Here is a 27,736-nt window from a genome sequence, read left to right on the forward strand (position 1 = left end):
AAGGAAGTATGGACCAGACAATATATATGAAAGGAGACACTTGCATTTGTAGAGAACTTTGAAGTCCATTATTAGAAGTTTGGTTTGATGAGTTACTAGTCATTTTTCAAGTGCTTGTGTCAAAGTTAAAGCCCTCTTACTCTGAGACTATCTGCCATTATTCATTTATAAGAATGAAGAATAACCCTATTGTTTTAGATGAATTCTTAGCAAATAGAAGGAATTCCAAAATTGATTTTTGGTACCATCTTGGAAGGCTGGAAGAAGCTTGGTATATTGGGAAGAGCACTAGTTTTTAATCTAAGTTCTTTCATTAGTCATCTCTATGAGCAGAGGTAGCCCCTCTAATCTGTGTCCTCATTTGTAAAATAAGAGGATTGGATTAAATGACCTTTCAGTCAGTCAGCTGACATATATTAAGCACCCACTATGTGCCAGGCACTGTGCTAAATGCAAGGATACAAAGAAAGGCAAGAGACAATCCTTCAGAGCTAAGAACTTCTATTCTAATGGGGGAGACAGTATGCAAAACCACTGTGTACCCACAGACTATAGAGTGGATAAATTGATAAATTGGGAAAGGCATTAAGATTAAGGAAGACTGGGGAAAAGCTTATTACAGAGGATAGGACATTAGCTGAGGCTTGAAGAAAGCCAGGGAATGCAGGAGGTAGAAATGAAAATGAAGAATTCCAGTTATGAGCCAGTGAAAATGTCTGGAGTTGGGGGCAGCTAGGTGGCACAGTAGATAAAGCACGGGCCCTGGATTCAGGAGTTCAAATCCAGCCTCAGACACTTGACACTTACTAGCTGTGTGACCCTGGGCAAGTCACTTAACCCTCATTGCCCTGCCAAAAGAAAAGAAAAGAAAATTGTCTAGAGTTGAGAGATGGAGTATCTTGTCAGGAAAAGCCAGGCCAGTGTCGTAAGATTGCAAAGAATCTGGAGAGGAGTAAAAGGTGTAAGGCTAGAAACAGGAGGGGCCAGGTTACGAAGGGCTTTAAAAACCATCCCAATATATTCTTTTTGATCCTGGAGGTAAGAGAGAGCCATTGGAATTTATTGAATGAGGGCTGGGGGCAACATGTTCAGATCTGTGCTTGCTCATGGAGACTATATTCTAATTAGCATCCTATCTCAACTTGTAGATTAGCTATATTTCATTATTAGTGATTTCGTCTTATACACATGATAATACTGGCAAATGTCTTAACCTACAGAAAAAACTGGTTCAGGAAAGGCTTAGACATAGTTTGGGTTTTTTGAGGTATTAAAAAACACACATACCTACTTTTGTGTTCTGACAGCATCATTTTTCAGTCACTTCATGATGATCTATGCTCCTTCAGTAGATATGCTTCATCCTATTCCTCCCCGCCCCCTCCCTTTATTTGCAGACCGAGCTAATAGATCTGTCTACAGTAGATGTGATCCTCATTTCAAACTATCACTGCATGATGGCGTTACCTTACATCACTGAGCACACCGGTTTTACTGGGACAGTGTATGCTACAGAACCTACCGTGCAAATTGGCAGGTGAGAGCCATATATTTACACTTTCAGCCTGTTAAAACACCTTACCTTCAATATCAGATATTTCTTGTAGGTCTCTCTCCCAGAAGGAACTTTAGTTCAAAGATAAATAACTGAAACAAAGGTATAAATGACGCTGAAATTTTCAACGGAATTCCCCTTGGATTGATGCTGGGAGTAGTCTTATGTGACTGTTAGAGGAAGGAATACACATCTTCCTCAGGGAAATGATAGTAAGTTCTTTTGGTTAGTGAAATGACAAGCCTCAAGGAAAAACTGCAGAGTATTTGTTAGTAGACCCAAAAATGGCTGGCAAATTTCACTGTAAGGGAATATCAAGAATTCTATTTAGGGGAAAAAGAATCCAAGCTATATAATATGACTTAGTTGCAGAATACCTCCTTTTAGATTTTATATTTTACCATTAAAACAGGAGACAATATGGGAAGGGCAAAGAGTAGGGTAATAATGCAAATAATTTGTTGCTACTGCTGTGACAGTGAAACTTTGGATTCTGGGGTATGAGACGTGCTTAAAAAGCTTTTTGCTTTTTTACTTCAGATAAGTTGCTTTTAGCTAACAGGTTGATTTGTGATGTTTACCTACATGGACTGTGGTATAGTGAAAAGAGCAGCTAATTTGGAGGCAGAATGTCATAGTTTGATTCATGCTTCAGTCAAAACCTTGGAGCAAGTCACTTAACCCCCTGAATGTCAGGGTAATGGACAGCAGACTGTAACGAACCAGCAAAGGGATCATAGATTGTTCCTGAACATACAGGCCTTTTGTATCACTGTGACCAGCTGGCCAACCAAACCATATCGTTGCTACTGTCTTTTAATCAAACCCTATTACATCTCTTTCTTTTGGTGTATCAAGTTTTAAAGAAAGAAGGAATGATTCTAGAGAACGTCCAGTGAAGAGGAAGTGAAATGAACATGGAGTGGAGGACCTTTCTTTAAAAGGGTCATTTAAAAAATAAACAAATAAATAAATAAATAGACCCTCAAGTCTAGATGGATAAACTGTTAAGAGGGAAACATAACTGAAAATCTTAGAATACTAGAAATAGAATATCTCTTTAAGGCTTGAAAGAAATAGTTTTAGGAGGAAATAAAAGTTCTCTATTCAATAGATAGTAATGCACTCATTTTCCAAGAAGTAGTAGCACAGGCTGAAAATATACTTAAGTACAATAAACATTAATAATTCACTAAGGAAAATTATGAATATTTTGGGAATATTAGAGCACTGAGATTATTAGATCCCTAATTTTATATGGTTGACATCATTGAAAGTACTTATTCCCTTGGGGCCAGCTAGGTGGTGCAGTGGATAAAGCACCGGCCCTGGATTCAGAAGGACCTGAGTTCAAATGGGGCCTCAGACACTTGACACTTACTAGCTGTATGACCCTTGGCAAGTCACTTAACCCTCATTGCCATGTGAAAAAAAAAAGAAGAAGAAAGTACTTATTCCCTACATAAACTTTCCCTTTGTATCAAAGCAAAGACAGACTCCTGATTTGGATGGACATTTGGCCTAACATAATAAAGCTTTTCTTGTGTTCTTCTGTTACCTGTTCAGGCTTGAGGTCTTCAAAGCTTTCGTTATTTAGGTTCTTTTGTTAATCCATTAATGTAAGTTTTTACAGCACTCAATTCTGCACCAAATTCTGCTAACCTTTAATAACAGATTATAAAAGTCAAGGGGCATCACAAAGCAGTTTCATATTTTGCTGATGTCTAACTCTTGTTTTTAACTTGGAAAATTTCCCCTTCTTTGACTTCTTGTATAAATTATCCTCTCAATTCCCTTTTTGTTTTCTAAATAAACCTCTTATAAGTCAGGACTACAAAATATTGGGAACATTTTAGACTAGATGTTAGACCTTTTAGTAATGCAGACAAAGACAAGGAATCACCCAACCTGGTTTTAGAGATTAATTAACCAGACATTAATTTTCCAATTTATTCGGGGACCTTGGGGATCATTTTGTCCAACTTTCTCATTTTCTTGCTAAGAAAAATGAGGTCCCTAGCTAGAAGTGATGAAGTCATTTATTTACCTAATGTAAAAGCAAAAAAAAAAAAAGGCAGTTTTGGTTAACTTGATGTAAAATTTCAGCAAGTTTATATACAGCAGAGTTGATGATGAGGGACAACAAAACTGAACTAGAATCAAATATTAAGGATAGTATTTTATTTTTCCTTTTTTTAAAACCCATAGGCTTCTTATGGAAGAATTGGTGAATTTCATTGAACGGGTGCCAAAGGCTCAGTCTGCCTCCTTGTGGAAGAATAAGGAAGTGCAGAGGTAAGAAACAGCTTCATGGCTTTATGAGGTAGAGAGTACATATATTATTATCCTTGTTTTACAACTGAGACAGCTAAGATCCATAGATATTAAGTAAGTTGGCCCAGGCCACACAGCTAATTAATGAGTGGTAAGATCAGAGCCAGACAACTCTTAACTATGATGCTGCTTCCACTCCTGGACCACCTACATTACCCTCACTTGCCTGTCCAGGTACCACTTTCTACTGAGCATTGTTTTCTACCCTCCCCATACCAGTGACTATCTTGACTCTGGCCTGCCTTCTCTTTAGAATGTCTTAGCAATTGTTGTAATCCTCCAGTTTTTAAAACTAGCTGTCTCAGTGGACCTGTCTGTAGTGCAGTTATTTGTAAGAGAAAGCTGAAAGGATGGTCAGCAGCAGATTTTCTGACCTAAGATGTCTGTATGTTAGCAGGCAGAGCTTAGGGAGCAAATAATCAGTTCTGTTTAACAAAGATAAGGATGCTACCGAGATGCTCATTCCAGTTTTGGCACTTGGGAGTTTATTGAGAAGACATCTGACCTCTTTGAGCCTCAGTTTCCTCATCTGTAAAATATTGTATCTGCTTCACAAGATTATTTTGAGGAAAGTTTTTTAATAAATCTGAGTAGTTATTATGCTAATTTTGGAAGTTAGAAGAAGCAGGATGTGGAAAGATATGGAATCGGGAGAGGTGTGGGTTCCAATTCTACTTCCAGAACTTAGTTATGGGACTATAGACAAGTCAGTTAACTTCTGTGAGCTGCAGTTTCTTAGTCTGTAAAATAATAAAATAGTCCCAGTAAATGATAAAATCAGATATATTAAAAGTGCCTTACCAACTTTAAAACACTATATGAATGTCTGTTAATTCTGTTATTGACAAATAGCCTAGCTTTGGAGGATAGAAAAACTAGATTCAAGTCCAAATTTGTACATATTCTAACTGTGTGACCATAGCCAAGTCATTCATCTCTCAGCACCCCACGCAACTCACTAAGAGTATAAATTAGAAATAAGTTGACTATCTGAATCAAGGGAGGGAGTTTTCACATTAGGAACTCTCCCCTGATAAATTCATAGATCTTAACAGAAAGAACTTGAATTATTATTGTTGTTATTGCTACTGGTAGACCTCTCCTCAGTCTCCTTTGCTGGATCTTTATCCAGATCATGCCCTCTAAGCATAGGTGTCCCACAGCATTCTGTCCCGGATCCTCTTCTCCTTTTGTACTGTTTCACTTGGTGTCTTATCAGCTCCCGTGGATTTGCTGACCTCCAATTTTGTATTTCCAACCTCCCTTCAGACTGCTTGAATTGGATATACAGTGTTCATCTTAAAATCAACATGGCCAAAACAGAACTTGTTATCTTACCCCTTAAACTATACCTCCCCCACCTTTCCTATTGCTGTCAAGGGTAATACTATCCTCCTGTTCCTCAGGTTTGCAGCCTAGGAGTCATCCTGGATTCCTTGTTACCTCACCCTCCATATCCAAGCTGTTGCCAAGGCCCATCCATTTCCCCTTTGCAACATCTCTCAAATATACTCGCTTCTCTCCTTTGACACTGCCACCCACCCTGGTGCAGACCCTTATCAGGTCAGACTGGCACTATTACAAGGTGGGTCTGCCTTCCTCAAGTGTGTCCCCACTCCATTCTATCCTACATTTAGCCACCAGAGTGATGTTTTGAAAGCATAGTTCTGACCCCCTACTCAGTAAACTCCAGTGGCTTTCTAATGTCTCCAGGCTTTGTTTGGCTTTCATAGCCCTTCATACCCTATCTCCCTCCTACCCTTTCAGTCTTCTTACACCATACTCCCTGATACATACTTTTTGATCCAGTGACATTGGCCTCCTGCCTACAAACAAGACACTCCATCTCTGGACATTTTCTATGACTATCTCCCAAGCCTGGATCTCTGTCTTTCTTCCACTCTAACTACTGACCTTTCTGCCTTCCTTTAAGTCCCAACTAAAATCCCACCTTCTATAAAAAGTCTTCCCCAAACCCCCCACCCCCTTTTTTTGTGTGTGTGGAGCAATCAAGGTTAAGTGACTTGTCCAGGGTCACACAGCTAGTAAGTGTCAAGTGTCTGAGGCCAGCTTTGAACTCAGGTACTCCTGAATCCAGGGCCGGTGCTTTATCCACTACGCCACCTAGCTGCCCCTTCCCCAACCTTTAATTCTAGTGCCTTCCCTCTTTTAATTATTTCCTATTTCTTGTAGAGATAGCTTACTTTGGATATATCTGTGGCATGTTGTCTCCTCCATTAGATTGTGAGCTCCTCAAGACCAGGGACTGTCTTTTGCCTCTTTTTGTATCCCATCGTTTAACACAGTGCCTGACACATAGTGTTTAATACATGTTTACTGACTGACCAGTATGTTAACTCTCCTCCCTATCTTTGTGTCATCTATAAATATGAAAAACATGACATCTCTGTCTCCATGTCATTGATAAAAATAAATGCTTGTTGACTGACTAATTATGCTTAGTCTTGAGAAGAGGGCTTAAATGGGCAAATATGATCACCGAGTGCCCCTGTACAAGTTGCTTACATTCTTAATCCTCTGTGTGCATGTCTGTTGCTTCTCTGTACCCCCTTTGCTTTTGCACTCAACCTGTCTTACTCCCTTTAAATTTGCAGCCTTCATGTTATTATATCATAAATAATTTTGACACTAAAAAAAATTTGTGTTTCAAGGTCAGTACTTCCTGACTTCTGAGCCCTGGATCTGAAACACTGGACTAAGTGTCAGGAAATCCCAAATTCTAATTCTGTCATTTTCCTTTGTGACCTTGAGCTAGACCCCCCATCCATGAAATCTAAAACCACTAGCTTAGAAAGGAAATGTACTAAACACTCACCCAGGGGAAGAATAAATCACCTATTTTTTTAAGTAACTTGAGAAAGATCCTTTTGAGAGGGTTATTGAAAATAAAGGTAATAATTTTAGAATTGCTTTGGTTTTTTGGTGGCTAGAAGCCACAAAGTAGGAGAAGCATGTTTGGCTGAGCAGTGAAGGAATGACATGTTTAAACTTAGAATTAGAATGAGAAGGAATGACATATTCAAATTTAGAATTATGGTAAAGCCAAAAGGCCTTGTGGTCCCCTGCAAGTCTTCACAAGAGCTTTACTCTTTGGATTATGAACATAAGGTGATGTGTGACTTTCAGACTTATGCTCTTAGCACACAGGAGAATTAAGACTGGGGGACTCTTTTGGGGGGGAGGAATAAGCTAAAGGCAAGGAAAGAGAACACGAAGCCATCTATAAATATGCGTAGAGAGGGGCAGCTACGTGGTGCAGTGGATAGAGCGCTGGCCCTGGATTCAGGAGAACCTGAGTTCAAATCCGGCCTCAGACACTTAACACTTACTAGCTGTGTGACCCTGGGCAAGTCACTTAACCCCAGTTGCCTCACCAAAAAAAAAAAAATGCATAGAGAAAAGAAAAAATAGGTAATAAATATCTACTCTCCTTCCTAGGCTCTCTTTCCTCTTTCCAAGAGAATTTGGATCTTGCGATAGTCAAAGCAGTACCATTTCTTTTTTCTTTTTTTTTTTAAATAACGCCTTTTTAGGCAATCCCCTGTTCACACCCTGAAACCAGAGTCCATGCCTTATCTACTCCAGATCATCAGTGTCTCTCATCTCTCTTTTGGATTGTTTCAGTTTTGAGGAAGAAGGAGATGACATAGAACTACCTAAAAGGCAGTGAATTCTTGCAATGCTTAAATTCACAAGAGCTAACTCACATACTTGTCTTTGTTCATTATAGTTAAAGGATGCAGTTTGAACTTCTTTGGAGAGGTAATGCTTGTTTAGGGGACCCAGGTCTGTTTCCATTCATGTCTGACATAAATGAAAGATGAGCAAGCCACTAATACTTAAGTAGGCCTCTCAGCCATCCTCCAGAATTCTAAAGTTAACACTTTCCCTTTCCTATTTCTCCTATGTTCCCTGTCTTCAGAGAAGAATTTCAAACTGTACACATATATGTGTGTAATTGGCACAAGTGTAGACATTTACATATTTATTGCTGGACAGAAGCTATCTGTGAATGAACAGATAAACCCTACCCAAATTTACAGAATCATTTAAGGCTGGTAGAAAAGAAAATTCAACACTTGGAAAGAGGGTTTAGAGGAATGGAAATGCAAATTATCTAACTTGAAGGCAAACTATTTTGAAAACTTGGATGACTTTGAAAGAGAAACATTCATTTTTTGTTTTGGTTTAGTTTTTTATTATTATGCTTAGCTTTTTTTTCTCCCAGAACAGAATTTTATTTTGAGGGTGAATCATTTTGGTGGAATAAGGTTGGCTTTATAAAAAGAATATCCTGAAGTGTTAGAGAAGGGGAGAAAGCAGAGTCTAAAGAAATTGTTTCCTTTTTCTCTCCTTGGATGTGAATGTAAATGGCTGTTGGTAGAAAGGTCATAGATTTAGAACTGGAAAGGATCTCTAGGTCATGTAGGCTAAAGATTTATGTCACTTAGAAAGGATAAAATTTCTTTGAGACCCAGAATTTAATCTTTATGCTAGTAGACTAAATAAGTTCATCTTGGAAGTGTTTATATAGAAGGATACTGAATCGCCCTTCTACCATGTCCCTGGAAGTGTGATATAATAGAACAAGCTTTAGACTTGGGTCAGAAAATCTTGGTTGAAATCCTGGCTCTGACATTTCCTAACTCTTTGACATTGGGCAAATCACTTAATATATCTAACCTGTCTCAAGTTTATTGTGAGGAAAGCATTTTGCAAATGTCACCCTCTAATGGCAACCCTTGACTTCCATATTCTGGAGGTCTCACCCCTTGAAAAGTGCATGCTTATATGATTATACTTTGAGGAGTCCTGGCAAGGGCCAGGCTTATTCTTTTCTCAGTAGCATAAGTTATAAGTGAGAAGTTCATCAGCCAAATATAGCAGTAAATTAAAGTATTTTAATTCATAGATCACAGAAACTTGACAAATTTCCTTAAATCAGTAGAAATTGGTGTGTATTACCATTTGATTTAGCCTAAGTTTAATATACAAAAAAACTATTCTTCTCTTACTTTTTGACAGCTCTATGGCTTCTTCCCTCAAGTTGATGCCACTTTTTTGAGATTTATTTGGAAGAAGTTAGCCATTTCTCTTCTCTATTCTGACATTACAGTTCACTCTTTTCATTCCTACTCTGACAACTAATTTTCAAAAAGAGACAATTTCAGGGAGGGGGAGAGGTGGGGGAGGGGAAAAGAAACCCTTGTAATGTAAAAGCCTCTCTGACTCACCTACCCTCAATCCAAAGATTGAGTAGAAAATGTAGAAATTAGAAAAATAAAAGATGTATCTCAGTCTGAAAGAAATCCCAGTTTGGTTCTAAAAGTAGAGACTGGCATTCTTTCTCCTGGTCCAAGACCTTCTCACAGGGCTGTGGTGGTAATTAATCTCTACAAATATTAAATAATTTTTTATTCCCATGTAAATTGTAGCAGTTTCCAATTTTCTGAAATAGAAGTGTGACTACACACTCTCTAAATTTTAGGAAAAAAGCTATGTTAGTTGAGATTTCTCAGCTTTTGTGACATGGTGACACAGTAATAATAGCCAGCAGTTATGTAGTACCTTAAAGCTTTTAACATATTTAACATAACAATCATTTGATTGTCTCAACCTGCTCAGGTGGGTGCTATTGTTATTTCCATTTACAGATGAGGAAATGAGACAGAGAGGTCAAGTGACTTGTCCAGGGAGAGGAATAAGCATTTATTAAGCAGCTACTATGTTCCAGGCACTGTGCTAAGCACTTCATGAATATTATCTCTTTTTTTTCAATTTTAATAGTATTTTATTTTTTTCTAGTTACATGTAAAGGTAGTTTTCAACATTTGTTTTTATAAGATTTTGAGTTCCAAATTTTTCTCCTTCCTTCCCCAAAACAGAAAGTAATATGATATAGGTAATAATGTTATTTCATTTGTATGTGCCATTATTATCCCCATTTTACAGTTAGAGAAACTGAGACAGACAAGTTCAAGTGACTTGCCCAAAGACACCCAGCTATTAAATGTCTGAGGTAGGATTTGAATTCATTTGTTCCTGACTCCAAGTTCTGTGTTTTATCCACTTCATTACCAAGCTGCCCTAAGACTTTTTGTAGAAATATGCCAGGGCCTTACAATGAGAACTGCCTGCCAACCTAATCCCCCCTCTCCTGCTTTCTTACCCCTTCCCACCATGTACATACATGTACACATATCTTGCAAAAACTTTTCTAAGGAATTTCTACTGGGGTCATAGTGAATTCTGAGCCACACTTTAAGTGGGATACTCATGACACACTAATACTCAAACAACCACAAAGGATATACTTTTTCTCACAGTGATAGTTTTAGATCCTGCTCTTCCTGATTGTTACTTACTATTAGATAAGTCTTCCTTAAATACTTCTTTTAAGATGGTATGCATTTACACAAGAGTTGAAAGAGCCCTGATTAGAAGCTAGGCTACTCAAGTTTAAGGTCCAAGGCTACCATCAATGAGGCCAGTCACCTAACCTCTCCATAACTTGATTTCTTCATCTTCAAAATGAAGGGAGTTAGACCAGATAACCTATAAGGTTCCTTCAGGTTCTAGAATTCTGTGAACCAGTCATTCGGTAAGTATTAAGTACCTACTGTGTGCCAGCACTGTAGATACAAAGAAAGCAAAAAGACAGACCCTACTCTTAAGAAGCTCACAGTCCAGTAGAGGAGACAGCATGCAAACATCTATGGACAAACAGGCTATATACAGAATAAACTGGAGATGATCAGCAAAGAAAAGGTACTAGCATTAAGGGGGAATAATAAAGGCTTTCTGTAAAAGGCGGAATTTTAGCTATTTATAATTTTAGAATTTAGGACTTGAAGAAATCCAGGGAAGCCAGGAAGCAGAGAGGAGGAGGGAGAAAATTCAAGGCATGAGAGACAGCCAGTGAAAATGCCTGGAGATGGAGTGTCTTGTGTGAGGAATAGGAAGGAGGCCAGGGCCATTGGTTACAGCGTACATGGCAGAGTTTTGGACATGTTGAGTTTAGGATGTCTACGGAACATCCAGTTAAAGAAATTAATAGGCACTTGGAGGTAAGAGACTGGAGATCAGCAGAGGTTGGGGCTGGCTAATTAGATGTAGAGATGATAATTGAGTCCTTGAGAGCTGATGAGATCACCAAGTAAAAATGAAGAGCAGAGGGCCCAGGACAGAGCCCTGTGAGACACCCTAAGTTAGTAGGCATGACACAGAAGAATATCTAGCAAAGGAGACTGAGAAGGAACATAGAGAACCAGGAGAGAACAATGTCAGGAAAACAAGGATGAAGATTTTGAAGCAGCCATTGCTGAGGTAGAGGAACAGGTCACATAAAGATTTTTAAGGAAGGGGACATATGGGCATGCAGTAGGACAGCGGCCAGGAGACAGGGATAAATCATAAATAAGTGAAGAGATGATAAAGAGGACAATTTGTTGGAGAGGATGGAATGGGATCACTTACACACGTAAAGAGGTTTGCCTTGGCAATGAGAAGGTTCACCTCTAGTGAGACAAAAGTGAAAGAAGAGATAGTCAATCCCCAACTCAGTGAACTTGTTTCCCTATTGCTTCTTGATCAAATATAAACTCCTCTAATTCGTTTTTCACTTTTTTTTTGGGGGGGGGGTCAGTGAGAGTTAAGTGACTTGCCCAGGGTCACATAGCTAGTAAGTGTCAAGAGTCTGAGTTCAGATTTGAACTCAGGTCCTCCTGACTCCAGGGCTGGTGCTTTATCCACTGTGCCACCCAGCTGCCCCCTCTAATTTGTTTTTAAAGGCCTTCCTAACTTGCCCTAAGCTACCCCCCCCCAGTTTTTATACCTTACTCTTTTTCCCACTGTAGACCAGCCATACTGGCCTTCTTGCTTTTTATTACATATGATATGCCCCTGTCTTGGCACCTTTGCCCTGGTTGTCCTTCATGCCTGAAATAAATGCCCTCTGCCTCTTGGAATCCCTTATTTCCTTCAAAATAAGCAACATCTGGGGCAGCTAGGTGGCGCAGTGGAGAGAGCACCGGCCCTGGATTGAGGAGTTCCTGAGTTCAAATCTGGCCTCAGACACTTGACGCTTACTAGCTGTGTGACCTTGGGCAAGTCACTTAAGCCCCATCGCCCTGCCAAAAAAAAAAAAAAAACAAAAAAAAAAAAAAAAAAAAACTGAAAATAAGCAACATCTTTTACATGAACCCTTTGGAGTTGAGGAAATTGAACCAGGAAGCAAGAATATGAGGGGACATTGACATAAATTGAAGCCCCCAGCTTAATTGGCTACTGAACTCCTTGAGAATGTATTGGCTTGTTGAGAACGGTAAGAGCTCTGCATAGAGTGTAATGTCCAAACAAAATGAGCCTCAAAGGAAAAGAGGTTGCTGAATAATGGTGGTAGGCAGAAAGATTCTGAAAATAGCAAGAAATATGCCTGCCCTTCTGTGTCCCAGGGCAAGGGGAAGGAACATACATCCAGTGCTAGAGAAGATGTTGCATGTCTTATCTGTTTTATCTCTAGCTCCTATTCACCGAGGCTGTTAAAGTGTTCTTTCCACTATACCCTAGGTTGTAGCTTCCTTCTCAGAACCTTCAGTGGTGCTCTGTTCCTTCTAGAACAAAATACAAGCTCCTTAGCTGAGCATTTCTTCCTGTCCTATTTCATATTACTCTACTCTTTCTAGGAGTGGAGTGCCTGGGGTGCATTTCCTTTTCATTTCTACCTTTCAGAGTTTGTCTCTTCTTCAAGGCTCAACTCGGTTATACTTCCTTTCATGTAACCTTCTCTGGTCCCCTCCAATCTCCTCCTCAAATTTTCCCAAAGCATTTTGGAATTCTCCTTTGAGAATTTAAAAAACAACAACAGAAAAACCAGGTGAGGAGGGCCTGGGAGAGACAGCCAGCACAGTGGAATGGAGCAGTGCCTTGTTTTGTTTGAGAAATAGCAGATAGGCTCCTGTGGCTGGATTACAGAGCATGTGGAGAAGTGAAACTGAAGAAGCCACTGGAGTTCATTGAATGGGGGGCAGAGGAGAAGGGCCACTGACATAGTTGGACCTATGCTTCAGGAAGATCACTTTGGCCACCGAGTGAAGGGAGTATTAGAGTGGTGAGAGACTTGCTATTGCAATAATCCAGATGAGAGGCAATAATGGCTTGGAATAAAGGTGTGGCAGTGTAAGTGCAAATAAGAGAATGTATATGCAAGATATTGTAAAGTTAGAAGTGACAACATACGGGGGCAGCTAGGTGGCGCAGTAGATAGAGCACCGGCCCTGGAGTCAGGAGGACCTGAGTTCAAATCCAGCCTCAGACACTTAACACTTACTAGCTGTGTGACCCTGGGCAAGTCACTTAACCCCAATTGCCTCACTAAAAAAAAAAAGAAGAAAAAGTGACAACATACTTAGCCATAAAAGTCAAGTAGCTAGCTGTGTGACCCTGGGCAAGTCACTTAATCCCCATTGCCCCGCAAAAAAAAAAGAAAAGAAAAGGAGTCTGGGGCAGCTAGGTGGTGCAGTGGATAAAGCACCAGCCCTGGATTCAGGAGTACCTGAGTTCAAATCCGGCCTCAGACACTTGACACTTACTTAGCTGTGTGACCCTGGGCAAATCACTTAACCTCCATTGCCCCACAAAAAAACCAAACAACCCCCCCCCTCAAAAAAAAACACCCCAAGAGTCAAGTAGAACTGGGTTCGAGCCCAGGTTCAGGTCCCTTATATGGCATGTAGGGGTTCCTATTTTTCCACCAAATTTTGCCAAGGAAGAATGGACAAATCACTCAATCTGTCTTAGTCCCAGGAAGTTTCCTGAGGTTTTATTTACTAAAAGAGAAAGGGAACCAGCATTTGTTAAGTACCCACTATGTGCCAGGCCCTGTGCTAAGTGCTTTACAAATATGATCTCATTTGATCCTCACAACAACCTTGGGATGCCAGTATTATTATTATCACCATTTTACAAATGAGGAAACCAAGGTGGGTCACACAGCTGGTAAATGTCTGAGGTTGGACTTCAACTTCAATTTTCCTGATTTCAGGTTCAGTGCTCTATCTACTGTGCCACCTAGCTGCCTCCTTTGTTGTTGCTGTTCTTGTTGTTTGTCCTTCTGGGAGATGATGTCATGACCTGCACTGAATTGGATTTTTTTTTCTTTTTTTTTTTTTTTTTTGTGGGGCAAGTGGGGTTAAGTGACTTGCCCAGGGTCACACAGCTAGTAAGTGTTAAGCGTCTGAGGCCGGATTTGAACTCAGGTCCTCCTGAATTCAGGGCTGGTGCTCTATCCTCTGCGCCACCTAGCTGCCCCAACTGAATTGGATTTAAGTGAGGGAGGGCTGTACAAAGTCATCAGCTTCACTCTGCCAGAGTCATCTGGGTCCAGTGGCAAGATATGCATCAGGAAGACTAGAGATGGCCCCAGTTGAGTTATAGTTACAAATGCACCAGTCCTTCATGTATTTGTTTTTGTATCCCCTCCCCAGTTGCTTTGTAAGTTCCTTAAGAACAGAAACCATTTCTTTTTATCCCTTGACTCAATAGCTATTCATAATTATTTATTGATTCGTGAATGATAATAGTGATACTCTTCCTGTAAATATTCTTACCTAGTAAATTAGTAAATCTGACCAAATGTTTATGCAAAGAAAGATAAGAATTGCTATCACCATTTTATCAATTGTCAAGCTGAGACAAGGAGAACTGGAATTACTTGGTCTGTATATATACAGTGGGTCTCCAGACTGTTCTAGATAGACTCCAATAATTACCTTTTCCTTAAAACAAATTATAATTTTGACAAAAATCGATTTATAATTATTGCTATTAAGTATTACAAAAAGTACTCTTTCTGTGTTCTTTTATCCCAAATTTTCTTGTTTAACACAGGCCCCCATTTCAGTTCTGCACCTTTAGCTATCCCATGACCCGGTTTTTTTGGTGGAAACAGAAGCAAACTGTATTCCAAAGAGAACTGTTCAAACACCAAATGCCATATGTTGTATAACAGACACTGTATATTGCATATTCACAGACTGTTGCCTGCTCCCCTCAAGGATGCAGTGGAAGTTTCAACTTGGAGAAGGTGCTATACGATGCAAGAAGTGAACTCTGCTCTCAGTAAAATCCAGCTTGTAGGCTATTCTCAGAAAATTGTGAGTGCTAATTTGACTTCAGTGATTTATGAGCAGCTAAAATCCATAATGTTCTTCTGAAGCTATAAGAATCCTTCAGTTTCCCTTCCTTGAAGCTTCTAAATCCCCAGAGGCCCCACTCTGATGCATAAAAAGTGAAGAGGTAGAGCACAACTTGACAGCAAGTGGATCATTTGTCACTTTCTCCTATCCTCCAAGGGCAGAACTCAAAGTTATTTGGTAGTGGCTTCCTCTTCCTGTAACTGTCCAATTTATTAGTTGCAGTAAGGGAGGAAATGGGCCTTTCCTGTCCCCTGATACTCTTCCCTGTGACCTACTCCTACTTCATGAGATATAGAAGAGTATCCCTTCCTATACCCCTCAGGGCAATGAGGATTTCCTTAGAAATTTTGGAAGAACAATTAGGAAATGTTGAGCATAACAGGAAGCATTGGAAAAATCTGTCAAACATTTCTTTGAAGCGGTGACTTGGATGCCCACAACCTTCCCATAATCTCTGCCAAATTTTGCCAAGATTCGTTAGGTCATTATAGATTAGCTACCTAAACAAGCCCTGAAGCAACATTTAAAAAGTATTGGCGTTTCTACCATCTGTTAAAGGATCGCCATTTTCATTTGTTGTGTCATTAGTCATTATGTGCATTGCAGATACAAAGGGACTAAATCTGAGTGATATATATAAACAACAGCCTGTGTACCTTTCAGTGATGACCGTGTGGCCTTTACCATCTTTCTGGCAGATTTATTTTGAAATGTTTTCATTGTCAATGAGAGAAAATGTAGGTGCATATAGTATGGTCTTTAGCTTCAAAAATAATTATAGGCATTGTAAAGAAATTTTATGTTGCTTTGCAGGAGCTTTTTGGTGCAGTACAGGTGACTCCACTTAGCTCTGGCTATGCACTTGGAAGTTCCAACTGGATTATTCAGTCACATTATGAGAAGGTGTCCTATGTCTCGGGCTCTTCCTTGCTTACTACACACCCCCAGGTATTTTCTCTCTTCTTCCTGACAACCCAGTTGTTAAAGTTATTTAACCCAATAATGAATGACTTTGGTTGAATACAGAGCACCTGCTGTACTCTGTGATCTCTTCCCAGCTTCCAGTTGCACAGATGCATTTTATGCAAGGTAGGCTATTCTCACGTATCAGACTAGAACCAAACTTGGGCAGAGATCTGCACGAAATAGCCAAGTACATTCAGCAAAAGTATGAAAACAAAAATAATGTTTTTATCATAGGCATTAATCATCTTCACAGTATTTACATTTACAAAGGGTTTGGTATTTATTTTTATAACTATAGCTATGTGAAGCACAAACTGCTTCAGGAACTGAGATACTTAAAAGGGAAAAAGAGATTCTAAGACTTTGGGTGGATCTTCCATGAAGGATTTAAGGGAATACATAGACAAAAATCAAATAGGATAAAAAGACATAATCAGGTTAACCAAGATAAGCTTTGCTACCCTTGATGAGTTCAAGTCATCAGACACAGATGAATTATATACAAGAGTACTAAAGAATTGGCAGATTTAATTGCTGAACCACTGTCTGCACTAAAAGAATTGTCGTTAATGGTTTAATACCAGCTTAGAAGGACTGGTCTGGTGGAATTTCCCAGGATTCTATGCTTGACCTGATGGTGTCAGATTTTTATAAATGACTTTTATAAAGGCATGGTTGGCTTGCTTATCAACTTACTTTTTTTTTTTTTGGTGAGGCATTTGGGGTTAAGTGACTTGCCCAGGGTCACAGAGCTAGTAAGTGTCAAGTGTCTGAGGTTGGATTTGAACTCAGGTCCTCCTGAATCCAGGGCTGGTGCTTTATCCACTGCACCACCTAGCTGCCCTGCTTATCAACTTTACCGAGTTTGGTAGGCAACAAGAATTTCTGAAGTGTTTACAGTCTATCAAGCACTCTACTAAGCACTAGGATAGAAATAGTAGCCAAAAGAAAGACAGCCCCTGTTCTCTAAGAGCTTACATTTTAATGGGGAAAGAAAACACATGAAAAGGAGCTGAAAAGGAAGGAGGTATCCCTGTGAGGGCATAGTGGTGAAGTTTAGAAAGTCAAAAGTACATGGGAGCCAGCCAGACCGCTCCTCCCCTTCCACATGGGCTCTTTGCACTGATCCCCCTCTGGCAGGGACGGGCCCCTGAAGAGTGTTATAAATTATGGCGACCCCATGTCTCTGCCTCCCCCCACACCTTTCCACCTCTTATTTATAGTCAAAAAAAAAAAGTACATGGGGCAATTAGGTAGCACAGTAGATAGAGCACCGGCCCTGGATTCAGGAGGACCTGAGTTCAAATCTGGCCTCAGACATTTGACACTTACTAGCTGTGTGACCCTGGACAAGTCACTTAACCCTCATTGCCCTGCATAAAGAAAGAGAGGAAGGAAGGGAGGGAGGGAGGGAGGGAGGAAGGAAGGAAGGAAGGAAGGAAGGAAGGAAGGAAGGAAGGAAGGAAGGAAGGAAGGAAGGAAGGAAGGAGGGAAGGAGGGAGGGAGGGAGGGAGGGAGGGAGGGAGGGAAGAAAGAGAAAGAAAGAAAGTCAGAAGCACAGCCAAGAGGGGAATGAAGCATGCCACTTGGGCCCATCCCCAACTGGAGGCCACTGGAAGGAACTCACCAGGGAGAGTGTGGTGGAATGATGACAGCAACATAAAGCTGTGAGGGAAAGCTCATGCCTAATTGGCCATCGGAATCCCTAAATTCTTTAACAGGTGGGAACATTGGGCTCTAGCTAGTAAGATGAAAATATGGATAAATATAAATTCTCAGGTTCAAGAAAATCAGTACTAAAGGTACAAGATGGGGGAGGTATGGCAAGGAATCAGTTGGTCATCAAGCATTTATTGTGTGCCAAACACTAAAGACAGCAAGGAAGGCAAAAACAGCCGCAGCCTTCCACTTAATTACTGTCAGCCTCAGTGTCCTCATCTGTAAAATGGAGATTGTTGCACACTTCATTGCTGTCAGGATCAGCTGAATCACTCTGCAGACCTTTAGATGCTATTTAGTTAGTGAGTGTTGTTATTACTTATTATTATCATTGGATGACATATTGCTAGTTGCCTGGGTGCTTGATAACTGCTTGTTGAATTTAACAACAACAATAATAATAATAACAATAATAATTAGCATTCATTTACAATACCAAAAATATTAAGCACCAACTGTGTCCTAGGCATTGTGGTTAGTGCTAGGAATACAAATAAGAAAAAGAAAGAAAGTCAGTCCCTGCACTCCAGGAATTTACAGTCTTTTTTTTTCCAATTATTTTTATTTACTTTTTAAAATATTTCCCAAATACACATAAAAAAAATTTTAACAATCATTTAAAATTTTGAGTTCCAAATTCTCTTTCATCCCTCCTCTCCTTGAGAAGGCGAGCAATTTGGTATTGATCATACATGTGAAGTCACATAAAACATTTTTATATTAGCCACAGTCCAAAAGAAAAGACAGAATAAAACAATAAAATAGCATGCTTCAGTCTGCATCCAGAGTCCATCAATTCCCAAGAAACCTGCAATCTAATAGGGAAAGGAAACATGCCCAAACCAGGCAATGCAGCTGTTGGGAAATGAAGCATTAAATGGGCTTCAGAAACCTCTTTATTAAATGGGGGCTATGGGAGTTTTTTGATCCTCCCTGCAGTCTTCCAATGGGGAAGGGGGCAGGGGGTGGAGGGCTGTCCAGCGACTACTAAGGTATGAGTACCAAAGCCAATGCATTCTCCTTGATGATGTTTCCTGGAAAAGAGCTTTTATAGTGCTTTAAGGTTTGTAAAGCACTTGACACATATTCTCTCATTTGATCTTCATATATATTCTTCCTTTTAGAAAGTTTTCAAACAAAGATCACACCCAACTTCATTAGCAAACTTCCTCAATTCATGTTCTAGTGAATATTTCTACAACATTTTACAGTTGTTGCTGTTGACATCTGTTTTGAGAACTGCAAGTGCCTCCAGAAATCTTGACAGTCCCTGCTAAAAATGAAGTGATGTCTAAAAAGAAGTGACAAAGGTTGCTGAGAGTTTGGCAGCAATTCTCAAAGGTGGTGTTTCTAGTACCATCAATGCAGTCTCTCTGGCGGACAAGCAGTCCTTAATCTGCTCTAGAGAGGGCTTTGAAAGCCAGGCAGAATAGTTTTGATTTCATGTGGTTGAAAATAAGTAGCCTTTTAAGCTTTTAGAGAAGGGGATTTGTATACTGAAATTTGTGCTTTTAGAAGGTAATTTGGGAGTAATGTGCAATATGGATTGGCAAAGTTAAAGCCTGAGTACAAACTAGGTATAGGAGGCTGTTGCAGTAATCAAGAATAATGTGAAAAGGACCCAGACTGGGGCAGGGGCAGTAACAGTGGAGAGAAAATTGTTATATGTACTTCAAAGGAAAAAGTGTGAGAACTTGTTGACCAAGTATAAAAAAGAGAGAAATGAGTCAAAGATTAATAGTTTTATTGACACAAAAGAGAAACATTGAGATAGAAATTATTAGAAAAAGATGATGGGGGCAGCTAGGTGGCACAATGGATAGAGCACCGGCCCTGGAGTCAGGAGGACCTGAGTTCAAATCTGGCCTCAGACACTTGACACTTACTAACTGTGTGACCTTGGGCGAGTCACTTAACCCTCATTGCCCCCCCCCCCAAAAAAAAGGAGAAAAAGATGATGATTTAGTTGTTCACTATAACGTAATGTGAATAATCCAAATCAAAGGATATCACTAGCAAGTACAGATAGTAATCTGGAGATTACTGTGAAAACAAAACTAAAGAAATAGATTATAGTTATCAGTGTGGAGGTGATAGATGGAGCCAGGTAAAAGCTCTTGAGAAAGTGTGTAAAGCCCTTATATAATGTCCCTAGTTGGGGAGAAAGAGAAGGACATATCAAAGGAAACAAAAGAATTGCTAGAATTGAAAAATAATCTGAAAAGCACACTGTTTACAGGCAGCTAGGTGGCACAGTGGATAGAGTGCAGGTCCTGGAGTCAAGAAGACCTGAGTTCAAATGTGGCCTCAAACACTTACTATCTTTGTGACCCTGGGCAAGTCACTTAACCCTGTTTGCCTCAGTTTCTTCATCTGTAAAATGATTTAGAGAAGGAAATGGCAAACCACTTCAGTATCTTTGCCAAGAAAACCCCAAATGAGTTGGACATGACTGAAACAACTAAACAACATAAATATGTTTACAAAAGCCAAGTGAACAGAGTTTCTGGAACTTTAACAAATATTTATTAACTGCTTGCTAGGCAGTAATAATACAAAGAAAAAAAATGAAACAACCCCCACCCTCGAAGACCCTGTGTTCTACTGGGGCTTTACAATATGTAACAGGGGCAGCTAGGTGGCACAGTGGATAGAGCACTGGCCCTGGATTCAGGAGGATCTGAGTTCAAGTCCAGCCTCAGACACTTGACACTTACTAGCTGTGTGACCCTGGGCAGGTCACTTAACCCTCATGCCCCACAAAAAGTAAAAAAAACAAGGAATATGTAATACAAATAATTACAAAGTAGCAGCACAGGATCATTTAGTTAAAGTTCAAAGGGACTTTGGAAGTCATTTACCACTATCCCCATTTTTTCGATGAGGAAAGTTAGGCCCAGAGAGGTTACATGATTTTTCCAAGGTCACACAGGTAGTAAAAAAAACAGGACTGGTATCTGAGCTCATGTCCTCTGATTACCCAGTGCAACAAGAATTAAAAAGTCATTTCAGGAGGGAGAGAATGCTAATAATTTGGCAGATTGGAAAAGACCTCAGCAGAGGTAGCATGTGAGCTCTTCTTTAAGAGAAGCTAGGGATGTCTGGTATGACCTGATCATCTTATACATTATCACCATCCAAGGAAGTATTATTTTTATTGCTATATTAGCATTTATCTGTTTATTTGTTGCTTACAGGCATTTAATGTTCATAGAAAAGTAATAGGTAACTACAGGCTAAAACTGGGAAAGTTAATGTTGTTTTCAGGTTCCAAGTTTATCTCTTGTCATCTGTTTCCTGTCATAAGAAGACATTTAGTGTTGTCAGTCCTCTTTCTCCTTTTCAATTCACTCCATCTCCATGAGCTGATGCACTTTTTTTTTTTTTTTTGGTGAAGCAGTTGGGGTTAAGTGACTTGCCCAAGGTCACACAGCTAGTAAGTGTCAAGTGTCTGAGGCCAGATTTGAACTCAGGTCCTCCTGACTCTAGGGCTGGTGCTCTATCCACTGTACCATCTAGCTGCCCCAGCTGATGCACGTTTACACCAGCCTTCTCCTTTGCCTTCTTTCCTTCTCTGTATGATGTGGAGATATATGTATAATGGCCCATATGTGGAGATAGGCCTGTTTGTATATACACAGATCAGCCTTGCCCGAGCAAGGTACCAATATGGCCATTCCCAAGCCCTATCTAGGGAACTCTACTTCAGTGGAAGCTAGCTGAGCCAACCATACTGTTCTTGTGATAGGTACTGGGAGGAGTTCTGCAGGTGACCTCCATGGTGGAGCTCGGCTTCTTACCTACCAGGACTGAGACCAGTCAGTCACCACCATTTATGTCAAACCACATGCACAAGGAATCTAGATACCCTGATTTTAACACTCAGGGAATTACTCCCCTTTTCAGCCATCCAGGTGATGACAGAATATGTGGGAAAATCATACTTTTGAAGGGACACCTTGTGTCACCAAAGCATTTGACAAAGTCTGTCATAATAACCATAGAAAGGTGGCAAGCAAAGGCCATGGAAAGTGAAAGCTTTAAGGAGGGAAGGACATTATCAAGACTACCATATGATAGAATGGCCAGAGGATGAAGACTGAGAAAAGGCTGTCAGTTTGGTTATGAAATGACTGGCGACCTGGGAGAGAACACTAAGTTAAGTAGAACAATGGAGACAAAAGTCATGTGGTAAGCTTTGTAGAAGCAAGCGTATTGGAGGAGTGGAACAAGCAGGTGTAAACTGTTCTTGAGAAGTTCGACAAGCATTTGTTAAGTATCTACTGTGTCCAAGGCACTGTTCTGGTGTCAGGTATAGAAAAGCAAAAAGGAAATAGTCCCTTCCCTTGGGGAGCTTAAATTCTTTGAGGAAATTCAGCATGTGCGAATATAAGAATATACAAAATAAATGCAGTGTAATGGGGGTGGCACTTGAGCCCAGCACTGAAAAATGTTAGGGATCTTAAGGGACTGAAGGAAGGAGCAGAGGGAATTCCAAATACAAAGATACAGAGATGAGAAATACTTGAGAAGTTAGCCAGTAGAAAAGAGATTAGCTTTGAAAAAGTAGGAGCTGACTGGAGAAGCTGTGGTCCTTATGTAGGCAAGAAGTGAGGTTCAACATGGAAAAGAAAGGGGCCTCTTCATTCTCTGAGATAAAATCAGCATTTTTATAGAGAAGCCTATTCACTAACTCATCACTCTCCCTTTGATACCAGTAAAGTACTCCTGAGAGGTTTATAAGTTTATAAGCTAGCTATTTCTCTTTCATTGAAACTAGCTATTAACCCAGCCTTTCTCTTTCTGCTGTTTTTTGCATGTAATAAATTCTTTGTTAAAATCCCTTAATTTACTTTTCTCTGGTCTCTTTCAGCCCATGGACCAAGCCTCTCTCAAAAATAGTGATGTCCTCATTCTGACAGGCCTCACCCAGATTCCAACAGCAAATCCTGATGGCATGGTAGGAGAATTTTGCAGCAATTTGGGTATGTAGCCATGCAAAATGATCTCAGAATAGATGTTTTTAAATACTTGAAGGAATGAACAAATGAAGCATTTATTAAGCTCTTACTGTATCCAAAGCACTGTGCTAAGCACTAAGGGTACAAATGAAAACGTGCAAGAGCCCCTGCTCTCTAGGAGCTTGGGTTCTAATGACAGTACATGTGGAAGGGCACAACTGTGAGTCAGATGGCAAAGGCTCGTGGTTCCTAAGTGCACCGCAAAGGCGATGGTAATGCTCCTTCTTTAATGTCATTTCCACTGATAAAATCATGAGAGATGTTGAACCATTTGGTACTTCCAAGGACTTGGATGATGGGAACTTTCTGTTCTGGGTCTTCAGTAGCTATGTAGCATGAGCAGCTGCCAGGCCACAGCTCCACAGAGGCTGCTGTTTAGGATGAGTTCTGAGAGCTGAAACAGAAACATTGTTATTCCCAAGGCTTTCGTTTCATTAACCTGGGCTTTCCTCTCCACAGTGTAAGGGGAGACGGTGGTTGTGGTAGTGGTGGTGGTTTGACTGGCCTGACCTACACACTGCCTCCTATCTCTAGGGTGCCTCATTGCTTCAACTGGGCTGCTTTGCCATGCCTCTGGGTGGCATTTGTTTGATAGTTGTTGGGGATGGCTGCACAGGAGTTGCTTCTCTGGGTGATGAATATTAGGGCTGGACTGGAAGCAGTTTAAGTATACCTCTACACTTAACCCTTTCCTCTCTGCTCAATGTTTCCTGTGTCAGGATCCATTTGCAGTTGGAAGTGATATTTATCCACTCTACTTAATTCCATACTCTAACCCTAATCTCACCACCAGTCCAAGTTTCTAGTCCACACTATGGATCTAGAGGTAGAATTTTTAGCATTTTCTATATTGTTTGTCCCCTTGTATAAATAATAAAGAATTATTATTTATTCTTGTGGGAGGCTTTTAAAATTAGATTTGGGGGGGTGTAGGAGGTGGGGAATGAGAAGTCTGCTCTGTAGGACTTTAGCAAACTGTAGCCTACATGGAGTAGTAATATTAGGTCTGAAATCATGACAATTGAATATTTAAAGTGATTTGGGGGGGAGGGGGCCTATGAGGGTTAAGTGACTTGCCCAGGGTCACACAGCTAGTAAGTGTCAAGTGTCTGAGGCTGGATTTGAACTCGGGTCCTCCTGAATCCAGGGCTGGTGCTTTATCTACTGCGCCACCTAGCTGCCCCTAAAGTGATTCTTTTAAAAAGTGTGTGTGTGTGTGTGTGTGTGTGTGTGTGTGTTTGTGTGGAATTTGAGTAACCAGTAGGGTATTACATTGTATTTGCAACCCAGAAGAAATTTGATTTCTTTTCTTTTTTGTAACAATGATTTTAGATGAATGGATGGATATGCATATATATATATATATATATATATATATATATATATATATATAAAATCTAGCTATATCTGATACAAATATCAGGTTGGTTTATAGAAAAGTAAGCAGCCGGGGCAGCTAGATGGCGCAGTGGATAGAGCACCGGCCCTGGAGTCAGGAGGACCTGAGTTCAAATCCGGCCTCAGACACTTAACACTTACTAGCTGTGTGACCTTGGGCAAGTCACTTAACCCCAATTGCCTCACCAAAAACCAAAAAAAAAAAAAAAAAGAAAGAAAAGTAAGCAGCCCAGATACTTTATCCATAGGAATTTAGCAATATTGCCTAGAAGAGAACTGAAAATAAAATTGTTACATTTACTTGGCTAACAGTGCTTTCCAAAATTTCAGTTAGCCCTTCTAATCAACCTGGACCACATAGCTCTTAGCCAATACATACCTAATAGAACATGGAGTCAGAATCAGAGCCTGGCTCTACCACTTTCAACCTGTATAACTCTGAGAAAATTACTTAACTTCTCCAGGTCTCAATTTCTTCATATGTAAATTTAGAGACCCCGAAGGTATCTTACAGTTTTGAATCTATGATACATTTTCTGTGGGGGGGAACGGGGGACATTTGGGATTAGGTGACTTACCCAGGGTCACACAGCTAGTAAGTGTCAAGTATCTGAGGTCAAATTTGAACTCAGGTTCCTGACTCCAGGGCTGGTGCTCTATTCACTGCGCCACCTAGCTACCCCTATGATACATTTTCAATTATGAATTAACCTTCTAACCACAGGGTAGGCAGATTTATATTGAGTGTTTTATGTTCTGTTTTAAAGTAGACTCTTGTGTTTGACCTAGTTGGGTAAAAGTTAGTATAACTAATAATACTTTCTTGGGTACCTTTTAAGGCTCAATGGAACCTAAAAATCTTTTTTAAAAAAGAAAAGAAAAATTTCTAACCATCCTTCAAAAATCTGTTGTCCAGTTGAGGACATATGCACTTAAAACAATAAAGAGAAGCACCAGGTAGGGTGCAGGCACTGAGCTGGATGAAGTAACTTTCCTCTGACCTAGAACAAGATACCTAATCCCTCAGGATCTCCATTTCCTTTGATGATACTTCTACCTTTCAAATCTTTTAAGATTTTTTTTTAAGTGAGGCAATTGGGGTTAAGTGACTTGCCGAGGGTCACACAGCTAGTAAGTGTTAAGTGTCTGAGGCTGGATTTGAACTCAGGTACTCCTGACTCCAGGGCCGGTACTCTATCCACTGCGCTACCTAGCTGCCCCTCAAATCTTTTAAGATTTTTTTTTTTTTTTGCGGGGCAATGGGGGTTAAGTGACTTGCCCAGGGTCACACAGCTAGTAAGTGTTAGATGTCTGAGGCCGGATTTGAACTCAGGTACTCCTGAATCCAGGGCCGGTGCTTTAACCACTGCGCCATCTAGATGCCCCCGAATCTTTTAAGATTTTAAGCAAATGCTGTAGCAGTTTAGAGAAGGGTAAAATCAATGGGTTGACATAATCAGAAAAGGAATTCAAATATGGCAAGTAATAATTTTTCACATTTATATATCACTTTAAGGGTTGCAAAGCAAGGATTTGAACCCATATCTCTTGACTCCAAGTTCAGCATTGTTCTCTTACCACACTATTAAAATACACTGCCTAGGGGCAGCTAGGTGGTGCAGTGGATAGAGCACCGGCCCTGGAGTCAGAAGTACCTGAGTTCAAATCCGGCCTCAGACACTTAACACTTACTAGCTGTGTGACCCTGGGCAAGTCACTTAACCCCAATTGCCTCACTAAAAAAAAAAAAAAATACACTGCCTGTCCCTCTATAGGCAAAAGCGAAAAGAAAAGGTGGAATATGCCATCTAGGAAGCATGAGCAGAGTTGGAAATGTGTAGAGGATGTGGCGGCGGGGGGGGCCTTAAGGAAATCAGCCTGGCTAGAGCAGAGAGCTGTGTTTGAGTGTAGTGGGCAAAGTGTATGAATTGGATGGTGCCACATTATATGAGATCCTTTACAGGCAGTTAAGTAATCAACAAGCATTTATGATGTCCTTATTATGTGCTAAGTAAGCACTGAGGATACAAAGAAAGGTCAAAGGCAGTTCTTGTCCCCAAAGGGCTTACAGTCTTAATGGGGAGAAAACATGACAATGACTGTACAAACAAGCTATGTACAGGATAGATTGGAGATAAACCGAGGGAAGGCACTAGCATTAAGAGAGCTTAGAAAGGCTTCTTATAGAAGGTAAAGTTTTAGCTGGGACTTGAAAGAAGCCAGGGAAACCAGGAGGCAGAGAAGAGGCTCAGACAGGTTAAAAATGCCTGGAGTCTGGAGATTAATTGTCCCGTTAGAGCAGCAGGAAGGAAGCCAATGCCTTAGGATCACAGTGTACTTGAAAGGTGAGTGAGGGGTAGGAGAACTGGAAAGGTAGGAAGGGCTTGAAACACCAGACAGGCTTTCACCTTTCCTCCTAAAGGTGATAAGGAGCCGCTGAGGTTTATTAAAGGCAGAGGGCATGGGGAGGACGATATGGTCAGAATTTTGCTTTAGGAAAATCTGTTTGATAACTAACTAGAGAATAGAACGGAGTGAGAAGAGACTATGCAGGGAAACCAATCAGCAGGCTATTGCAGTTGTCCAGGAGTTAGATGGTGAGGACCTGGACAGGTAACAACATCAGAGAAAAGGGAATATGTAGGAGAGATGCAATGAAGGTAAAATCAACAAAACTTCACAACCCATTGGATATGGGCAGGGGGGAGGGGGTACGGTGAGAGAGTATATGGTCAAATATGCCCCCTAAGTTGTGATCCTGGATGAATCAGAAGTGATGATGCCCTCACCGATAATAGGGACATTAGGAAGAAGAGAGGGTTTAGGGGAATAAAACAAATGAGAGGGTGGGTTTGGTGTTTTTTTTGTTTGTTTTGGTTTTGAGAATGGGGGGTGGGGGAGAAACATGTGGGGAATAGATTGGAATGGGTTAACAAGATATAGCATGATTACTGTACCTGAGCAATGACCTCAGGGTCGCCAAGCTGGAAGACTGGCATATTTGTGGGCAGCAAGGAAGAAGCCAGTAAATGGGAAGAGATTGAAGATAAGTGACAGTGAGGATGGTGGGCACAACAATCTACTGGAGAAGATGGAATGGAATGGGGTTACTTGTGTTTGTAGAGGTATTTGCTTTGGCAAGGAGAAGGTTCCCCTCTCATTTGAGATGTGAGTAATGGAAGAGATAGTGGTAGAATGCATCTGATTGGTGTGTGTGTGTGATAAGGACGACGAAGGGAGGAGTTCTTGGCAAACAGCCTCAGTTCATTCTCGACTGAGATGGAATGGGGAAGGGGACATAAGAAGTTTGAGGAGTGATGAAGAGATTTGGGAAAACTGCTGTGGTGTAGGTTAGGGAGGTGTAAAAGCATTACCTTGCAATAGCAAGGTCATAGTTGAGCTTATGTAACATAAATTTGTAATAGCCCAAATCAATATAATTTTAAGATTTTCTCTAGCTTCATTCAACATCTTATTTGTAGGAGTGAAGACAGTGGATGGTGAAGGTAATCCATGTCTGATACTTG

General features: G+C 40.4%; 1 protein-coding gene across 2 annotated transcripts in view; it reads left to right on the forward strand.

Annotated features, from left to right (window-relative positions):
* Positions 1–27,736, forward strand: part of INTS9 (integrator complex subunit 9) — a 121,515-nt gene that overhangs the window by 51,740 nt on the left and 42,039 nt on the right. For both annotated transcript variants that reach the window (XM_043990176.1, XM_043990177.1), the window contains 5 exons: positions 1,398–1,537; positions 3,764–3,850; positions 14,943–15,063; positions 15,919–16,053; positions 22,664–22,775. In XM_043990176.1, the coding sequence (XP_043846111.1) occupies positions 1,398–1,537; positions 3,764–3,850; positions 14,943–15,063; positions 15,919–16,053; positions 22,664–22,775 (595 nt within the window). The remainder of the gene's footprint in view (positions 1–1,397; positions 1,538–3,763; positions 3,851–14,942; positions 15,064–15,918; positions 16,054–22,663; positions 22,776–27,736) is intronic.

This window comes from Dromiciops gliroides, chromosome 2 (genome assembly GCF_019393635.1).
Source record: "Dromiciops gliroides isolate mDroGli1 chromosome 2, mDroGli1.pri, whole genome shotgun sequence".
Classification (NCBI taxonomy): domain Eukaryota; kingdom Metazoa; phylum Chordata; class Mammalia; order Microbiotheria; family Microbiotheriidae; genus Dromiciops; species Dromiciops gliroides.